The 15,351-nt window shown below is 29.0% G+C and overlaps 1 protein-coding gene across 1 annotated transcript; it reads left to right on the plus strand.

The window, feature by feature from the left end:
* Window positions 1-3,497: 3,497 nt before the first annotated feature.
* Window positions 3,498-5,024, plus strand: LOC122588756 (probable transcription factor At5g61620). The gene is made up of 4 exons (XM_043760949.1): window positions 3,498-3,795; window positions 3,975-4,189; window positions 4,408-4,539; window positions 4,791-5,024. Exons 1-4 carry the CDS (start codon window positions 3,498-3,500, stop codon window positions 5,022-5,024), a joined length of 879 nt encoding a protein of 292 aa, XP_043616884.1.
* The last annotated feature ends 10,327 nt before the right edge of the window (window positions 5,025-15,351 follow it).

Consider the following 15,351-nt stretch of genomic DNA (forward strand, 5'->3'; position numbering starts at 1 on the left):
TTTTTGTTACAGCGTGACGTGACTACCATTTTAAACCAGATTATGAGGCGATTGGTTTTAAACTTGGAATGGATTTGCCAATCTGGCTTTAACTTTTGATTAAAAATAGTAATGGGTTTTAAAGGTTGGGTTTGAAATATATCTTCTTGGAAGGTAAAATTGTTTAGGACTATGTTTGTCAAAATTAACGGATAGCTGTATGCTCGTAGCTTATAAATGTAGCTATAAACTCGTAGTTGAATTTATGAGTATGTTTGATAAAGTAACCGGTACCTATAAGCTCGTAGCTGTAACAAGTAGCTGTAAGCTGGTAGTTAAAACTCTCTTTATAAATTTAAATGTTTTACATTACAGACTAGTTGAAGTTTTAGATAAAGTATAAAATTACCAAAATGGACAAAATCAATGAACATGTAGTATAAATATATATAAATTGAACATAATACATATATATGATAATTATACTAGTTTTTTATGTGGATTAAAATTTATATGATTTGTATGGGGTGAGTCGATAGATTTTCAATTATGGTATCGAGGCTAGAATTCCCTCTTTAGTAGTTGGAGCCCTTGCCTTTGGAGACAGAGGTCATGAGTTCGATCCTCATGCCCAGCAAGGCTGGAAGTCCTTTTCTTCCTTTTGTAGAACCTAGAAGCAGCCTATCTACCTTTGGTAGGGGTAAGGCTGTCTACATCTTAACCTCCCTCATACACCGTCGAAGACGGTATTTGAGACCCAAAACCCGTGTAAGACGGCATTGGGAGTTACTTTACTTTACTATCTTAAGATTGGAGAGATTTTTTTAGTTATTTTCCTAAAAAAGGTTTTTTTTTAGGTCAATTTTTTGAATGATTATCGTTTCTTATCACTAAACATAAGAAACTAGAGGGAAACCGGCGCAAACCAACGGTAGTAACAGATAAGCATGGTAGTGACGGTGGCGAGTGCTGGTGGTCGCGGTGAACACTGGCGATGGCGGCAACGAATAGTGGTTGTAACTACGCCGACAGGTAGCGGCGAGTGCAGGTAGTGTATGTTATTTAGGTAAAAGTAATCTATTATATTAATAAAAAAAGATTGTGATGACATAAGATTTTTTAAAATTTGTATTACCACACATCCCTTTAACTTAATTATGACATCATCATATTTTTTCTCTTTAAAATTCAAAATATATTTTTTTAATAGATTTTTTTTTAAATATGCATCATTAATATAGATTTTTATTAAATGTTCATCTTATTATTTAAGATTTTAATCACCTTATTTTTTCGTACAATAGGCCGAAACTATGGTATGTTTTTTTTTCCTGATAACTTTTTTTTGCGAACCGAATGTGTTTTAACGTGTATTTGCAAAACATCTATCAGTTAACCCGGGTTGAAACCGGGTTGATTAGCTAGTATATATAAAAAGAAAGAAAGATAATATAGTTATTTCTAGAGTTAGATTTTGTCAATGATTTCATTAAGATTAGTTGTATATTAATGTATTTTAACCAATTTTAATACTCATATGACATATAGCTTATTAATGGATAATAATAATAATAATAATAATAATAATAATAATAATAATAATAATAATAATTTTTTAGAAAATTTTTTAAATGGATTTAGTTAGATGGTAAGTTGCAAACAATCTATTTAATGGTTCTATTGATAACGAATTATGCGACACAAATTCTAGAAAGTGATGGTTAAATGTGACAGTATCTTTTTGTTGTGTATATGTACCAACAAACTCGTGGTTGTGTGTATATACATGTATCGTGTATGAAATAGTTCAATAGTTTAATTAATTGGATTGGATCAAGTGGTTAAAACTCTTACTTATAAAGATATCAAAGGTTCGATTCTTATGCTCAGCAAAACTGAAGATCTTAATTTACATTTGATAGAACCTAAAAACAATCTCTTTATTTTTGATAGGGTTAGGCTGTCAGGGGACATTTCACACTGTCCCGATAAAACAATATATGTTATTGCCTTCCAACTTGAACATATCGTCTAGAATAAGAAGAGAAAAGATAAATTGAGACGTGCTTTATAAAATAAAATATGATATGTATAAAGGAAATCTCAAATTCCATCTAATCGAACCCATTAAACAAAATAAAAATAATAATGAGAAACTATAGATTTGGTAATGTGGAATTGCTTCATGTAAATCTTCGTAATATCGAATTAGATACGTTTATGATGATACGACTCATATTTAAGGTAGTTACCACCTTTTATTAATTAATAATAATAATTGGTCTTAGAAGTTTCAAAACATTGTATTCTTTTATGTTAAGGAAATCTTTGCAAATGATATTTATCTAATCATGGTTTTATTATTACCTAGATAATGTTTTTATATAAGTATGATGATGATGATGATGATGATAACATAACAAAAGTTTATACTCCGTAGTTAGCTAGCTAGGTCGGTTAGCTTAGTTGTGATTTTATTTACATCATATATATTGAAGATCTAAATTAAATTTAGATATCCATCACGTACTGTTTTAGTTACATCTATGTTGTAAATATCATCAAGCTAGTTTATTACGTCACGGTCAAGTTACATAATATAGCTGTCGTAATCAATGAAATAATATATACTATGATTATTCTATACATATATAATAATAATAATGTTCTATACATATATAATAATGTAATACAAATTTAAATCAGAAATGATATTCAAACTTAGATTAATTCTAATTTAATTCCATATCAAATTGTGTTTAATACTTGATCTTTAAACATGCATAATATTAAAAGGGAAATGTTAAATACAGCTCTAAGGGCTGTATTTAACGTGTATAAAAAGACTTGTATCTTCCATATTAAAAGTCACCCCTGATTTTTATGGTAAAGGTACAAATAATTTATGCACCTTATACACAGCCTAAGGACTGTATTTAGCAAACCCCATATTAAAAATAAGTTTTTAAATACAACCAACATTTATATTTATATAATAATTATACATTTGTTATAAAATTTAAAGGCAACTTTGTTATGAAACATATAATGAATAGTTTTTTTTATGAATGTTAAGACTGTATTGTATTTAATATTATTTACTATAAAAAAAAAGTAATAGTGTTTTTGATAAATATTCTATACTTTATTATTCTTTTAAAATATACATCCAATCCAAATATGGCTAGTAACACATATAGTAATTTCTTTATGCTAAAAAGGAAACTAAATAAAACACGGGACTAGATTATTAAATATGGAAAAAACAAGTCTATAAATCCGGTCAAACATCGGCATCTAATTCGGTTACAGATACGGATTGTACTTTTAAAGAGATTGAGTTGCCATTTTATCTCACTTTTTGAACATATATATATAGATAATTAGATCAATCTCCACGTATCATTTTATTTCATTCGACAACAAAAACTTACTTCGTACGTACGAACAACTTTTGTATATAGAGATCCAAAGAGCGAGTTAATCTATACGTACGTACGAAAATCAATAATTAATTAATGGCGAATCAATCCACTAATGAAAAGTGTATCGAATGTGGCCAAACTGGTCATGGTTCGACAGCATGTAACAATGGTAGAGTTGCAACTTTTAATCTTTTCGGTGTGAAGATTGATCCGAAAACCGTTGAAAGAAGACATGGGAAAGAGAAGGAAGTTGATCATGTCGATAACGGTGTTGGTAATCTGATTCGGAAGTGTAAAAGTATGCAGATTTTGAATGTATCCAACAATGACAATAATGGTTCTATGGATCGCGGGTATTTATCAGATGGACATCATGATCATAAGAAAAAAGGTTTGTTTTCTATGTTATGTAAACTTTTTTTTTTTTTTTTTGTATAAAGCAACATTAAGTGTATAAGTTATTGGGTGTAAAATAGTAAGGATTTTTTTCTTATTTTTAATGATGAAGTTTATATAGTTACTATATATATGTTTTTCTTGATACATTGATCTGTTTTGATTGATCTGCAGGGATGCCATGGACAGAAGATGAACATAGATCTTTTTTAACCGGTCTAGAAAAGCTCGGAAAAGGTGATTGGAGAGGGATATCAAAGAACTATGTGCCAACAAGAACTCCAACACAAGTAGCTAGCCATGCCCAAAAGTATTTTATAAGATTGAACGTGTCGCAGGAAAAAGCAAAGCGCAGATCAAGCCTTTTCGATATGCCTTTTAATGAATCTGTATGTACCGTACTTTTTTTTCCTTCTAAAGTTCTTCTGATTATGTTCGTGATTATTTGATGTGCTTAATTAAGCACTTTATGCAATAGCTCGAATAATATGTTCTAATTATGCTCTGCATTATGCTTCACCTGTCTATATACTTTATGGACTATATATATGGCTCCTCTAAACCTCTAATTACTTTAATTTGTACTAATGTCTTGATAAATATACAGCCTTCAGTACCTACTGCACCTGTGGCTCCTATACCACCAGCTCCTATAAATCCCGGTCTACACGCTGCACGACCCCCAATTTCACACATGAGCCGGCCTTACCACTCTCAAGATTATGGCCGCATGAACATGGTAAGAATATATATGAATTGTTTGAGGTTTAGATGTGTTTTCATCGTTAGGTATAATTTTCGTCAAGTATTATAATACAATAAAATAATATTTAAGTTCAAAATTACAAGAAAAACTTTGAAAGTTCAAAGCTGAACACTTTTAATGGGACGGATTGAGTATATATATACACTAGAGGTATATATAAACTTGAACCAATTAAGCCAAACTTGCAACTTAATTACTCATGAAAGTGATTATGAAATTTGCAGGGTTATCAGAACAGCAATATTGAGCAGCAGAGTTCTAATGATCCTAAATGTTCAGCAGTGATATCTTTTATTCCAGTGGTGAGTTTTCCGAACCAGGGCCGTGTCTTTCCACTCAACAACGGATGGACTCAACGTCTCATGACTCGAGCCCCGTTTGTGCCTCAGCCTTATCTGCCCATAACTCCTCAAGGGGAGCAAAGGATCACAGAAGTTATTGATGTTGATATGACTTGAGATTAATGTTAAATCACATTCTTTTTGGTTCATATTGTTTGTGTTGCGTTTGTTTAGATACAAATATAAGTTACATATATTAATTGGGAGGCAATTTATGTGATTGTCTCAAATTTTTGATGAAATGCATTTCGATAATTTTATTCTTTACCATGAAATTAGGCAGTTGTAATAAGATCTTGAATTATCTTTTTAATAAGTTACACCTTTGTTTTATTTTTATGGAAAATTTTTTTCTCCTAATTAATCTTATTAATGTTTGTAGTTTTACTGCTTTATTATTTTAAAAAGTGATCGTAGACTTTAACTTAGCAACGTACTGTGGTGTATGATAAAAAGTAAAATAAAAAATTTGGTCAATAGAATCACCAAAAATTCATAAAATCGAGCTAAAAAAAACAAATAATAATAATAAAAATAAAATAAAATAATAATAATAAATTTGGTCATAGACTCATAATCAATTTTTTTTTCGTTCTAAAAAAAAAATTAAAAAAATAAATAAAAATTATTATGAGTTTTTTTCGTTCTAAAAGAGTGATCGACACAAATCGTTCTTGTGGTTTGTCCAAATAGTCAGGTTTCCTCCTTTAGCTTTCAAAACCTCGGATACCATCCTTTATAGGCGGAAAACGATCAAGTTTCATCCTTATCGATACAGAAACACATACTCCCTCCGTCCCAATTTAAATGTCACGTTGACTAACTTTGACCGTAAATAACTTTGTTTGTACAATATAGTAGTTGATGAAACTTATATGAACGAAAAGTACATTAAAAACTCAATCCATTCATATATTTTATATCAAGTATTACATGACACAAATAAAGTTATTTATGGTCAAAGTTAGTCAATGTGACATTTAAATTGGGACGGAGGGAGTAATTGATTACCGATTTAGATTATAATATAATATTTTAAACATAAAAGGAAACTTCGTTAAGTAATTTAAACACGTAAAATGTGTGTGTGTGTTGTAAATCTATAAAACAAGAACAAAAGGATAGCAAAGAATACAGAGAGAATGTAGAGAGTTATTTTATTTATCTCATAAAGAGGTATATATAATTACAAGCTGGAGTATCCTCTAAGAAAATAATCTCCTAATTATAGAAAAGATTACCATTCAATATATGGACATCCATTCCATACATAATATTTATAACACTCCCCCTTGGATGTTTATTGATTAAAGACATTATGCCTCGTTAAAACCTTACTAGATAAAACCTAATGGGACAAAGATCTAGTGAAGGGAAAAGAGTACATAATTCTTTCGATACGCTTGGGGATGTTGCCTCGTTAAAAACCTTGACAGGAAAACCCACTAGGACAAAGCCTTGCTCAAGGGAAAAAGAGTGCAACGCGGTGATCTTCTCTCCCTCATGATCACATCACTTAAAAATTCTCATTATTACCAAATGTTTTCAATGCTTGACATATGAAGTGTCTTAACAATATAAATTTCATTGCTTTTCGTATAAATGAAATCCTCAAATATTATTCTCTTCACATATATTCACATACCATGTTTGAAGATTAGTATTACATCATGCATCTCATTTAAATAAATCCTCGTACTTCACAAGTTACACATTGCCAATAAATTACTCAAGGTAAATGATGTATAATCCATGTTTGAACTGCGAGAATAATTAGTGTTTCAATGACACTTCTAAACCAATAATGTGATCATTATCTAAAAAGTAATAGGAGGGGCATTTTAAGCATCATGTGACCTCATAATCATGAGCGTCATTTATTATCAATATCAAATATATTTATTATCTTTCTCTCTTATTTGTCATGATGCTCATTGATTCATTCTTAAGATATTAAATTCATAAATCAAGGCAAACCTTGTCTTTCATCTCTCATTTATTAATTCAATCACCATTGGACACTCCCTCAGAGTTCCATCGATATTCAAATCATCAAAATTACATGAAACTTATATCATATCCAAATCCGGATTTCTTTATAAATTTCAACCATAATATTTTCAACGACAAACAATATACTCGAGAATTTTCCACACGTCTTTTAATCATTTTTAAACAAGAGACATGCTTCATGCATTTTATATCCCTCATGGAATCTCAATTTTAAATGAGCTCTATTTTTATATAGAATTTATGCACTTTCAAGTGCTTGGACTTTTAATTCTCATTTTGCCAGACTTTTAATTTAGTTGCTTCCACCATATAATTTATGCACTTTCAAGTGCTTGGACTTCATGTCCCAAACTACTAGCGTCTTTTCATCTTGGCCAATCATTCATAACATATCAATTTATGTAGCATGCATGCTTTCAAGATCCTCCATTATTCATACTCTAAGCGCTATCATATTCAATCAATCTCGACGTTGCTTTAATTTTTTTTTCGATTCCACAATTCTTTAGACATGTCACAACTCATTGAGATCTCATTATTTCCAAGTACCCGGGGTTTCTCAAAAAAACCTCCATGTCTAGTTTCTCATCATCAATCTCTTTTGGGGTCTTTGTACCTCGACTTTGACCATCTAAATTTTATGCTCCCTTTCATTCGAGACCTTTTATATGGAATCGACTTTTCTACCACTTTCAAATGTGCGTAGACTCATTAACAATTGGAGCATAAGCAGCTTTTGGTCAGTTAACATTGCTGGCAATTACTACTTATTCTAAATGAATTATCCCACAAACTTTAAGCTTATATTCATTGTTGTGAGGATCTTTGATAATTCATTCTTACTTTCTTTAAATGCTTTCCACTTTCCCTAATGTTGGGAACATCTCCCCCTAATGTTGGAAAAACTAAATCATGTCAATGAAAAACTTAAGCCATAAACAAATATTTCAATGATGGCTTTATTGAATACGTACACCTCAATCATGTTCCAACTCATACCAAAAACAACCATACTAATGTCTAGTCAAATCAGACTGTTTCGAACTGAATCAAAGCATGAGCCTACACACTTCCAAGGTCCGCCTATTTTCCCAACATTATTTCCAACATTCTTTAAAGTCTCATCTTTGTGCATTGTGGCGGAGCAACTTAATCTTATATTACACATTTAAAACTCTTATGAGACATATGTGGTTTCTGACCATAAACCAATTTCAATGGAGAGGAAACACAATAACTTCTTGGCATGATGCGAATTCAAATTATTGCATGCTAAATAACATGGCCCCAAAACTACAAGTCATTAAATTTGCTCTCAAATGATCTTTGTAAAATCAACAATTATTGCCAATATACAATATGGAACATGCTCTCAATCTTATAAGTTGAGCAAATAATCACGCAAACTTCATGTTGCGACTTTAATGACCCATTTAGACGATGCATCGATTTAAAACACTAAATGATCTTTGGGACGATGTATTATATACTTACATCTCCTTTGCATATGTTCCAACAAATTAGAAGGAATCAATCCTTATCGTTTTTGACATTCAGTTTCTTATAGAACAAATGATCTCAATTCAAATAATCACTTTAAGAATCTCTTGATTTTTTCATACATTTCGCATCAATCATTGACCCGAGATGGTCCATCCGGTCATGCCAATCAATCATGTAATCTTTATTCATAAACCTCTAGTCTATGACCATATGTGCTTCAATGGCACTTGACATTTTAAATCATATTGGAGAATATATTACATCGGTACCGTGAAGCTTTAATTCTCGTTCAAATTGATATAAACTCTTTTGAGTTTTCACACAATTCGATATAATATTGATATTAGCCTTTAGCTATATCAAACAATAAAAATGTTTGTAACGGTAAAATGACAAAATTTACTAAACATGCATGTAACACCACTACAAACATAACCCACACATGTATGTGAAACTCAAAGCATTCAAGTCAACTATCATATAACGTTCTTATATTTCATATACCCGTCGTATGAAGCAATCTTCAGATATAAATTCATAATCCAATATGCATATCTTTTTTATTGGGACATTTTTCTTTTGCACATTGTCACTACTTATTGATCTTCTTATAGCATGACATCTTATCTTAACCATGTCCACGTGTATAATGCCAAAAATTTAGACTAAAATACATGCCATGCTTAAATATTTGTTTCTTGTGACAAATGTATATTAGCTCCTTTAGACACTTTAAATATTTTAATATATATTCAAGTATAATATAGCTTTAGCCTATAATTATATAGAATAAGTATATGATTCAAGTCGCTTGTTTTGATCAAATGATGTAACTTTCTCATTTGTAATCATCATATAATCATGCATGTAGTAGAAATTGTCAATACAAAATACAAATTATCAAGATTTTCACGAGAACCAAATATTGAGTCAAACAAATAATCAAACTAAGTTAAAAATATTACCTCAATAGTAGAGACTCGTATATCCCGTGATGAAAACAAAGACTCGCACACATTTTACCCAAGTTGACAAGCTTTTACCTTGAAACGTGGTTGCTATATGTTTACCGAGGATCAACTACCAAATTCAATGAACCTTCAACATACACTATGCTGATTGCAGGGCGGTCATATAACCTCCGAGACTTGCCATAATAGAGAATAATTCTAATGCGATCATCAAAATTCCCAAGTTGTACTAGCCATTTAAGTGTAATATATGGCAATAGAAAAAACACACTTACAATAATCCCAGCTCAATGTTTTACGAATCTTATGTAGCAATCGACAATTTAAAGGTGCATTAAGCATAGCATTGATAACTTCATTGTATCCATTTAAAACAATTTTCAATAGCAAAAGGATATTTGAGAAAATAAACAAAGATGATAATTATTAATCCGACAATAAAATCCTTTGCATACTAGTTGATTCACAATCAAAACCAATTTGTTTAATAGTTCTGATATATTTAATCATGAATTGTTTCCACTAATATGTTTCTGGATTCGATAATGACTAATGATGAGGATTACGTGATACCCATGTAATGAAAATCCAATCCATGACTTTATATAATTTGTTTTAATGCTGAAAACTGAAACATATCCATAGTTTTATATAACCTATTATGAAATCGCACATAATTATGAAATTGCACATATTTCACCATTTATCAATCAACAATATATCTCGTTATAAAACATATAAAGTGCATATACATAGAACTTTACTTAATTACTATCATTCAAAGTAATACTTACTATCACCATTTTCCTTTACTCCCTTATATTATATCTTATATTGTCACTTATGATATTTAATCAATTCATCATGTACCATGACTTTCAGTCACATTTATTTCATAAAATTTACATTTATCATTTTATTGGTCTACAACCAATTTGATGAGTTTCATGAAGTATCGATCAGTAAAGCATCATTAGTTTGCTCTACCGCAATCAAATAATAAATCATTTCAGCCACATTAATTATATATTCAAATAAGCTATAAGGCTAAATAATCAGTAATAACAATCAAATGCATATAAGCCATCTTATTCGATAATGTTTAAGTTTATGTTATAACCATAGAATATCGGTAATGTACATTCGATCATTTAGTAAACCATTTAAGTTGTTAATATCATAGTAACCATATACTATATAACAAGGTGATGATTATTACGAAATATATAAATTGTTAAAAGAATCACGATATATAATGGACACGCATCTTATGATAAAATAGCCCATTGACATTACAACATAAGTTTGCATAATAATATGCCATATCTTTTCAACCAAGACAAGAATTTTATGTCTTTGCAAGGATATGATTGACATATCTTTTCTATATTTATGATAACCCATTGATGATATCAATATCAATTAAGTAAATTGAAATATTAAAAGAAATCTAAATCAAACACAAAATATTTGTCTACTAAATTCAACTTAAGTATCTAAATGCAAATCGATCGGGCCCAAATAACTCAACCTTGTCTAATCGCAAAATTTATTACGGCATAATTATTAGGACAATAGAAAACAAAGATATTTTTTAAAAAAAAAATTCATATCAACAATACATAACCATCTTCTGCTAGAATTGGTTACATATTCATCAAATTTATTAAATAACATCCGTAGCCTCCGTAAATAAATTATTAAACTTATCCTCAATAAACTAGCTTCCATATCACATTATAAATAATTTGATCATGCCAATCAATCTAGATAAAGAACTACCATTACGAGGTTACGACTATGAAAGAAAAATAAATTACGATCTTAGTTTCACATACATATATCAATAAGATATATTAATATATACTCCGTAATAATTAGTTTCATTATTTTTTGGGATTCGATTACCACATGCTAATTAACAATTTTCAAATCATCTCATATAGCAAAAAGATAAATTAATGTAGACAGTATATTTAAAATTAATTAAATATAGAACTAAATCACTATATGGCGTAGAAGATTGTACATGCCTTTTAAAGAATAGCTCGAAGATGCATATTGTTCTAGCATGAAAGTTTTCCACCCAATAATTAATCGGCAATATTAACTATTGAGACTAACCTTAAAGTTAACCATGAAAGCTCCAATATACATTTTGTGATGGGTTTTTATAATTCACAGAAATAAAAAATCTTCATATTTTAAACAAGTCATGATATTATAATGCTTATACCGAATCTATGTATAACTAATAACAATCAAATTATTATAATTAACAAATAATTTGTATAACTAATAATAATCAATGTTATAATCGATTATCGATACTACCTTCAAAATATTCACATATACATGCTATGTGTCGGTTCAATTAATCATAAGGATATTATTTAGTGAAGCATGACAGCGATCAAAAGCAATAGTGTACAAGTAATAGTTAATATATATATGGTTTAACGAATCGTACCGACCTGTTAAATATAATTGTGGATGGAAGCAGAAGGTTCTAGCCGTCGTCCCGTCGACCATGTCTTGGAAATTCGATCCATGTCTATACGGATCAAAGATACTCATCTAAACTTTGTTCTAATCAACATGAACTAAGAATTTTGAATGATGAGAAATTCACAAAAAAAATAATAAAATCTTTTATGCTAACCAAATGAACTTTGATGACCACCGAAAAACATAATTTATTAAAAACTTGGATTATGTTTAATAATGATTCAATTGGAATACGTAAAACAAAAATTTGTTCGACCAAATTTTATTTTTTAATGTTAGAGCGTGCTGATAACGTATTGTAAATCTATAAAACAAGAACAATAAGGATAACAAAGAATACAAAGAGAATGTAGAGAGTTATTTTATTCATCTCATAAAGAGGTATATATAATTACAAGCTAGAGTATCCTCTAAAAAAATAATCTCCTAATCATAAAAAAGATTACCATTCAATATATGGACATCCATTCTATATATAATATTTATAACAGTGTGGTCCTTATGTACCGATTAGTTTTTAGTGTCTCATGCCCACCCTCTATTATGACTTTAGTTTTCTTTTCTTATAACGAGGTATATGCATGTTGATGTCCTTGAGCATTAGCTCAATAGTTGAAAGATGGCCCCCCATTCATGAGGTCTTGTATACAAGCTTTGAGAGGACATAAGGAAGTTCCTTTATGAGGATTTAAGTTCAAGTCTGAAGGGGCAGGGTTTACCCCTATTAATCGTCATGCTTTCAAGTGGATTCATAGGAGATTTTCCCCCATTTGGTATTTGAAATAGACATTTCTACTTCGATGGAGCTCTCTAGCGCGGGTCCGGTTAAGACAAGTATGTCAGACCCCTCGCTATCGAACTACGACACGAAGTTTTCAGCGAAATTCACCTTTAAAAAAGATATATATATATATATATATATATATGCACGTTGATGGTATGACTCTCTACATTTTGCCGTTCTTTTACCCCGCTTAATTAAGGACTGGTACAATTGTTTTTGTTGTACATGTTGATGGTATCTATTAATCAGATTTCCATTAATTATTTAATTTGTAGGTAGCTAGATGACTAGATATCACTTTCATTAATTTTCGTATTTTTCTATTTTTTGTACTTATGAAAGTATAAAGGTCTAATAACTTTTTCGTGATGGAACAATAACTTCTAGATTTTAGTCTTTAAACTAATTCTGCTCTATCATGATTTTTGTGTTACGCAACTTCTCTATTTTGATATGCAATAATTTTTGTGTTACAGAGATACATTATGAACTTAATGTTAGTATATATTCAATCTCTTTCTTCCGTTAATTATAATTGTTCAATGCCAAATTATGTACAAAATGTTATTTTATTTAATCTCTATATTAATTATCTCCTACATGGTATAGTTTAAGTTTTTAATAAATTTATTAGATTATAGTGTTAACGGTCTACAAATATTACAAGTATTACAAATATTACAAATAACTTATAATCATATATATATATATACACTAGGATTTTGTTACCCGCACAATGTGCGGCTGCTTTAAAAAGGTGCTCAATAAAGTGAGATTTGAGTTAAACTTGCTTAAAAAAACATTTAATGAAACGCTTAATATATGAACAAATGAGTCAATGGAATGGATCAATAATGATCGTAAAAAAAACATATGGACGAACAATCTATTTAGTTTCACTTAATTAAATTAGCAATAACGTATTCATTATCCAATCATTAAACTAATTGTTATATACACTTGTTTTGAACTAACTTTTCGTCTACCATCATAATATTTTTCTCATCATCACAATGAAAAAAATGTATTGTTAAAAAACAAAAGAAAAAAGAGATTATATTAACCATTATCATAAAATTCAAAAAAAATAAAAGAATTAAACCAAAAATTGTACATAATTTTCATAGTGATATGAACGAAAGAATTAACATAACTCTTTCAGAAAGTTATGATATTATACAAAGCTCTAAACTCATATAAGATGAATATAATTTAGTGGTGATAAAAAAAACTTATAAACTTTAAATATTGCCACTAATGATTAATGCGATGAGAGTTTCAACTAACCAACGCCCTGAGCAAACTTTCATATAATCACTATAAAAAAACGAAAGAAACCTCATATAAATGTTGAATAAAAAAGATAATGAAATATCATTAGGTATAGACGTGATTTTTTAAACTAAAGAGAATATATCATTTTATCTAATGAGAAGAGCTTAGATTCTTACAATATATATATTTATTTATTTATTTTAACATATATACGTTCATTTGTTTTCTAAATATATAGTTTATTTAAAGAAAAATATAGAGTTGACACATAGGATAAAATCTTATGTGGCAATTTTTTAAATTAGTTTTAGATTGCAAGAGGGCTTTAAAATGTTTGATTAACTATTGTTTTATAAGAGTTATATATATATATTTTTATATATTTTGATTTACCACATTTTGGAATCATATATAACATTTTGGAATCAAATATCTATAACATTTCTTACTTTTATAAATTACTTTATACATTAAATTACAATATTTTGGAATCTATAATATAACTAAAAGAGGGGGTTGGGGTACACTTGACACCCCTAATCCTTTTCCTTTAGCTTAATACTTCATCTTTATTAATCCTCTATTTTTTAATTTTTTTAAATAAAATAACCTTTATTATTATTATTTAACATTGAATTCTTATGTTATTGTTATTATTATCTCTTTAAATTTAGTTTGTTGTCCATTATAGGTTCATTACGACTTCTTCTTCAACAAAAAAAATAAGACTACATTAACATTAGTTAATCTTAGCCAACACATGTTAACCATCATATACGACTCCGTGTTGTGCATGTATGGATTATTTCGGAGTGGAACAACCAGAAGAAAATCAAAACGTTCGAGATGACCTTTGTTGATAAATTGGTATGTATTTTTCAAATTATATACTGTACACTTTTTGTTTCTCTTTTTATTTAACGAAAGTTAAAAAAAAAAAGGTAAACTGAAATCAATATTTATATGGAGTTAATTTTCATATATTTCTTCTTTACGTTTCATATTCATTAAGTTGTGATATTAGTTATACATTTTTGTTTTTCTTTTTATTTAACTTAAAGTTGAAAAAAGGGTAAATCGGAATTAATATTTATATGGAGTTAATTTTCATATATTTCTTCTTTAGCTTTCGTATTTATTAAGTTGTGATATTGGTCATACACTTTTTGTTTCACAATTATTATAAGATTAATATATCTTGAAAATACCTGTCCAATGGACGGACCTGAACACTAGTTATATATATATATATATATTTATTGATTATACTTATTTTACAATACTCCGTATATAATAATTCCCTAACTAGCTAACTACAATTAAATACTTAATTATTAAAGTTATTATTATATTTGTGGCTAGAAGGCTCTAAAATCTCTTTCCCAAACAT

Source organism: Erigeron canadensis, chromosome 1 (assembly GCF_010389155.1).
Source record: "Erigeron canadensis isolate Cc75 chromosome 1, C_canadensis_v1, whole genome shotgun sequence".
Taxonomy (NCBI): domain Eukaryota; kingdom Viridiplantae; phylum Streptophyta; class Magnoliopsida; order Asterales; family Asteraceae; genus Erigeron; species Erigeron canadensis.